The 5618-nt window shown below is 55.6% G+C and overlaps 1 protein-coding gene across 1 annotated transcript in view; it reads right to left on the bottom strand.

Moving 5' to 3' along the window:
- The window catches only part of LOC120512581 (retinal guanylyl cyclase 1-like), a gene marked incomplete at its 3' end in the record, with an annotated part of 10661 nt that extends 6073 nt beyond the window's left edge, over nucleotides 1–4588 (bottom strand). Inside the window, exons 1-5 of the mRNA XM_039731043.1 lie at nucleotides 4543–4588; nucleotides 4066–4263; nucleotides 3249–3395; nucleotides 2104–2252; nucleotides 56–219 (exon numbers count right to left, since the gene is read on the bottom strand). Coding sequence (XP_039586977.1) covers nucleotides 56–219; nucleotides 2104–2252; nucleotides 3249–3395; nucleotides 4066–4263; nucleotides 4543–4588 — 704 coding nt within the window. The remainder of the gene's footprint in view (nucleotides 1–55; nucleotides 220–2103; nucleotides 2253–3248; nucleotides 3396–4065; nucleotides 4264–4542) is intronic.
- Between the last annotated feature and the right edge of the window lie 1030 nt (nucleotides 4589–5618).

The raw sequence follows: 5618 nt of genomic DNA, 5'->3' as shown, positions 1-5618 counted from the left end.
CCCAGCGACCACCCCCGGCCCCCGTGGCCACCCCCGGCCCCCCGTGGCCACCCACGGCGGCAGCATCTGGGTCAGCAGCTTGTCGGTCTTCTGCTTCTCGATCTCGAGCTCCTCGGTGCGCTCGCGGATCAGGTCCTCCAGGTTGCTGCTGTACTGCTCCAGCATGCGCAGCATCGAGTCGATGATGTTGGTCTTGCGGCCCTTGTTGATGCCCTTGAACTGCCCCCCCCAAAAAAATTGTGTGGGTCAGAAACCCGTGGGAAACCCATGGAGACCCCATGGAACCCCATAGAATTCCATGGAATCCCCATAGAACCTCATGGAACCCCATGGAACCCTGTAGAACCTCATGAAACCCCATGGAGACCCCATGGAACATCATGGAATCTCATAGAACCCCATGGAATCTCATGGAATCCCATGGAACCTCATGGAACCCCGTAGAACCTCATGGAACCCCATGAAGACCCCATAGATTCCAATAGAACCTCATGGAAACCCATGGAGACCCCCATGGAATCTCATAGAACCCCACAGAACTCCATAGAACCTCATGGAACTCCATGGAAACCCATGGAGACCCCATAGAATTCCATGGAATCTCATGGAATCCCCTGGAAACCCCATAGGACCTCATGGAAACCCCATAGAACCTCATGGAACCCCAGGGAGCCCCACGGGGTCGATGATGTTGGTCTTGCGGCCCTTGTTGATGCCCTTGAACTGCCCCCCCCAAAAAAATTGTGTGGGTCAGAAACCCGTGGGAAACCCATGGAGACCCCATGGAACCCCATAGAATTCCATGGAATCCCCATAGAACCTCATGGAACCCCATGGAACCCTGTAGAACCTCATGAAACCCCATGGAGACCCCATGGAACATCATGGAATCTCATAGAACCCCATGGAATCTCATGGAATCCCATGGAACCTCATGGAACCCCGTAGAACCTCATGGAACCCCATGAAGACCCCATAGATTCCAATAGAACCTCATGGAAACCCATGGAGACCCCCATGGAATCTCATAGAACCCCACAGAACTCCATAGAACCTCATGGAACTCCATGGAAACCCATGGAGACCCCATAGAACCCCACAGAACCTCATGGAACTCCATGGAAACCCATGGAGACCCCATAGAATTCCATGGAATCTCATGGAATCCCCTGGAAACCCCATAGGACCTCATGGAAACCCCATAGAACCTCATGGAACCCCAGGGAGCCCCACGGGGTCGATGATGTTGGTCTTGCGGCCCTTGTTGATGCCCTTGAACTGCGCCCAAAAAAATTGTGTGGGTCAGAAACCCGTGGGAAACCCATGGAGACCCCATGGAACCCCATAGAATTCCATGGAATCCCCATAGAACCTCATGGAACCCCATGGAACCCTGTAGAACCTCATGAAACCCCATGGAGACCCCATGGAACATCATGGAATCTCATAGAACCCCATGGAATCTCATGGAATCCCATGGAACCTCATGGAACCCCGTAGAACCTCATGGAACCCCATGAAGACCCCATAGATTCCAATAGAACCTCATGGAAACCCATGGAGACCCCCATGGAATCTCATAGAACCCCACAGAACTCCATAGAACCTCATGGAACTCCATGGAAACCCATGGAGACCCCATAGAACCCCACAGAACCTCATGGAACTCCATGGAAACCCATGGAGACCCCATAGAACCCCACAGAACCTCATGGAACTCCATGGAAACCCATGGAGACCCCATAGAATTCCATGGAATCTCATGGAATCCCCTGGAAACCCCATAGGACCTCATGGAAACCCCATAGAACCTCATGGAACCCCAGGGAGCCCCACGGGGTCGATGATGTTGGTCTTGCGGCCCTTGTTGATGCCCTTGAACTGCGCCCAAAAAAATTGTGTGGGTCAGAAACCCGTGGGAAACCCATGGAGACCCCATGGAGACCCCATAGAATCCCTTGGAAACTCCATGGAACCCCGTAGAGCCTCATGGAATCCCATGGATCATCATGGAACTTCACAGGGACCCCACAGAACCACACAGAGACCCATACTGGTCCCACCAGTCCCATACTGGTCCCACCAGTCCCGTACTGGTCTCACCTGGTCGAAGACCTGGTCGATGGTGGGTCTCTTCTCGGGCTGCTCGCTCCAGCACTCCTTCATCAGGTGGATGCACTCCAGCGGTGCCTGGTCGGCCGACACCGCGGGGCGGCACAGGGGCGGCGGCCGCTGCACCTTCTCGATGATCTCTGCGGGGACACCGGGTCAGCAGGGCTCAGTTTGGGCTCAGTTTGGGCAATTTGGGGTCAGGTGGTGTCACTCGGGGTCACTCAGGGTCAGTTGGGTCAGTTTGGGGTCATTTGGGGTCAGTGTGGGGTCATTTGGGGTAATTTAGGGTCTTTTGGGGTCAGTTTTGGGTAATTTGGGGTCAGTTTGGGGTAATTTAGGGTCATTTGGGGTAATTTGGGGTAATTTAGGGCCATTTGGGGTCAGTGTGGGGTCATTTGGGGTCATTTGGGGTAATTTAGGGTCATTTGGGGTCAGTTTGGGGTCATTTGGGGTGAGTTTGGGGTAATTTAGGGTCATTTGGGGTCAGTTTGGGGTAATTTAGGGTCATTTGGGGTCAGTTTGGGGTAATTTAGGGTCATTTGGGGTCAGTTTTGGGTAATTTAGGGTCATTTGGGGTCAGTTTTGGGTAATTTGGGGTCAGTTTGGGGTCATTTGGGGTCATTTGGGGTCACTCAGGGTCATTTGAGGTCACTTGGGGTCAGTTTTCGGGTCTCACCTTTGGGGTGCAGCCCCAGCATGCAGTGGGGGGCTCGGGGGGTTTTTTGGGGTGAGGAACTCATTTTTGGGGTCAGTTTTGGGGTCTTACCCTTGGGGGGCAGCCCCAGCATGCAGAGGGGGTTCCAGGGGTTTTTTGGGGTGAGGAACTCATTTTTGGGGTCGGTTTTGGGGTCTCACCCTCGGGGCGCAGCCCCAGCATGCAGTGGGGGGCTCGGGGGTTTTTTTGGGGTGAGGAACTCATTTTTGGGGTCACTTCTAGGGTCGCACCTTTGGGGAGCAGCCCCAGCATGCAGCAGGGGCTCAGTGGGGGGTTCCGGGGGTTTTTTGGGGTGAGGAGCTCGTTTTTGGGGTTGGTTTTGGGGTCTCACCTTCAGGGCGCAGCCCCAGCATGCAGTGGGGGGCTCGGGGGGTTTTTTGGGGTGAGGAACTCATTTTCGGGGTCGGTTTTGGGGTCTCACCCTCGGGGGGCAGCCCCAGCATGCAGTAGGGGGGACTCGGGAGTTTTTTGGGGTGAGGAACTAATTTTCGAGGTCGGTTTTGGGGTTTTACTTTCGGGGGGCACCAGGATGCAATAGGAGGGTGCTTGAGGGGGTGGCCACGCCCCGCTTGAAGCCACGCCCACACGGGGGTGTAACTACAGGTCCACGCCCCCTTTGATACAAGCCACACCCCCTTTCCCGTGGAAACCATCTAGGGGAGGGTGGAGGCAATGAATGGATAGGCCACGCCCTCACGAGGCCACACCCTCCCCAAGGAGACCCCACCTTAATTGGGTGGGGTTGGTTGTGGCCACGCCCCCAATGTAAGCCCCGCCTCTCAATGCCCCAACCACATCCATAGGCCACGCCCCTAACCCAAAGGCCACGCCCCTAAAGCAGAAGCCATGTGCCTTTCCACAGGCCACACCCTTCCAGAGGGCCACGCCCCTTCCCTCCAGGGCTCCACCCCCTTTTAAAAATCCTGCCTTATTGGCCAAGCCCAGAGCCACGCCCACCCAAGGCCACACCCCTACAGCATCCCCATTGCTTATCACAAGGCCACGCCCAGAAGGCCACACCCCTGAGATCACACCCACGAGGCCACGCCCATGGGGCCACGCCCACAATGCCACACCCATGAAGCCCCAAGCCACGCCCACCCTAAGCCACACCCCCCACAGGGTAACCATGGATTCTTCCAAGGCCACGCCCACAAGGCCACACCCCTGAGATCACACCCACGAGGCCACACCCATGAAGCCACACCCACGAGGCCCCGCCCTGGCCCCGCCCTCACCGTGGGGCTGCGGGGGCGGGGCCGGCACGCGCTGCGCCTCCAGCAGTTGGTTGTAGCCGTGGTCGGTGACCTTGAGCACGAAGCGCCCGTCCACCACGCAGTTCCGCGACTTGAGCCGCCCGTGCACCACGTCGCGGTGGTGCAGGTACCGCACGCCCTGCCGGCACCGCGCCGCCGTCAGCCGCGGCACGGCCGGCCCTCAGTGAGACGGTCAACCACGGCACCGTCAACAATGGCCGGGTCAACCATGTCATGGTCAACAATCAACGTCATGGTCAACCATTGCCATGGTGACAAGGCCATGGTCAACAATGGCACGGTCAACCACGGCATGGTCAACAACCAAAGGCACGGCCAACCATCAATGTCATGGTCAACCATCACCATGGTCAACCACGGCACGGTCAACCATGTCATGGTCAACAATGTCATGGTCAACAATCAAAGGCACGGTCAACCGTCAATGTCATGGTCAACCATCAATGTCATGGTCAGCAATGGCACGGTCAACAATCAACGTCATGGTCAACCATCGCCATGGTGATCATGGCCATGGTCAACAATGGCAGGTCAACAAGGCCATGGTCAACTATCGGTGTCATGGTTGACAATGCCATGGTCAACAATGGCACGGTCAACAATCAATGGTCATGGTCAACAAAAAGCAGCATGGTCAACAATGGTAGGGTCAACAATCAACGGCACGGTCAACAAGGCCATGGACAACAATGACATGGTCAACAGTCAATGGCATGGTCAACAATGGCCAGGTCAGCAAGGCCAGGGTCAACAATGGCCTGGTCAACAATGGTGGGGTCAACCATCAATGTCACGGTCAACAATGGCGGGGTCAACAATCAATGGCATGGTCACAGTCAACAATGGCGGGGCCAACAATGGCAGGGTCAACAATGGCGGGGTCAACAATGGCGGGGTCAACAATGGCGGGGTCAACAATGGTGGGGTCGACAATCAATGTTACGGTCAACAACGGCATGGTCAACAAGGCCATGGTCAACGTTGGCAGGGTCAACAATCAACAGCATGGTCAATAACGTCATGATCAACAAGGCCATGGTCAACAATGCCACGGTCAACAAGACCATGGTCAACAACAGCCGGGTCAACATTGGTGGGGTCAACAATCAATGGCGTGGTCAACAATGGCGGGGGCAACAATCAATGTCACGGTCCACAATGGCATGGTCAACAAGGCCATGGTCAACCATCGATGTCATGGTCAACCATTGCCGTGGTCAGCAGCGGCACGGCCAACCATCCATGTCATGGTCAATTATGCATGTCACGGCAAACAAGGTCATGGTCAGCCACGCCATGGTCAACAATCAATGTCATGGTCACCAACGGCACGGTCAACAATGGCATGGTCAACAATCAATGGCATGGTCAACAACGGCATGGTCAACAATCAATGGCATGGTCAACAACGGCATGGTCAAGAAGGCCATGATCAACTATGTCATGGTCAACAATCAACATCATGGTCGACCATCGCAATGGTCAACAAGGCTATGGCCAACAATGTCATGGTC

Source organism: Passer montanus, unplaced genomic scaffold (assembly GCF_014805655.1).
Source record: "Passer montanus isolate IOZ18808 unplaced genomic scaffold, ASM1480565v1 scaffold752, whole genome shotgun sequence".
NCBI lineage: Eukaryota > Metazoa > Chordata > Aves > Passeriformes > Passeridae > Passer > Passer montanus.
The sequence above is the reverse complement of the archived record's forward strand: the minus strand, read 5'-3'. Positions and strand labels throughout refer to the sequence as shown.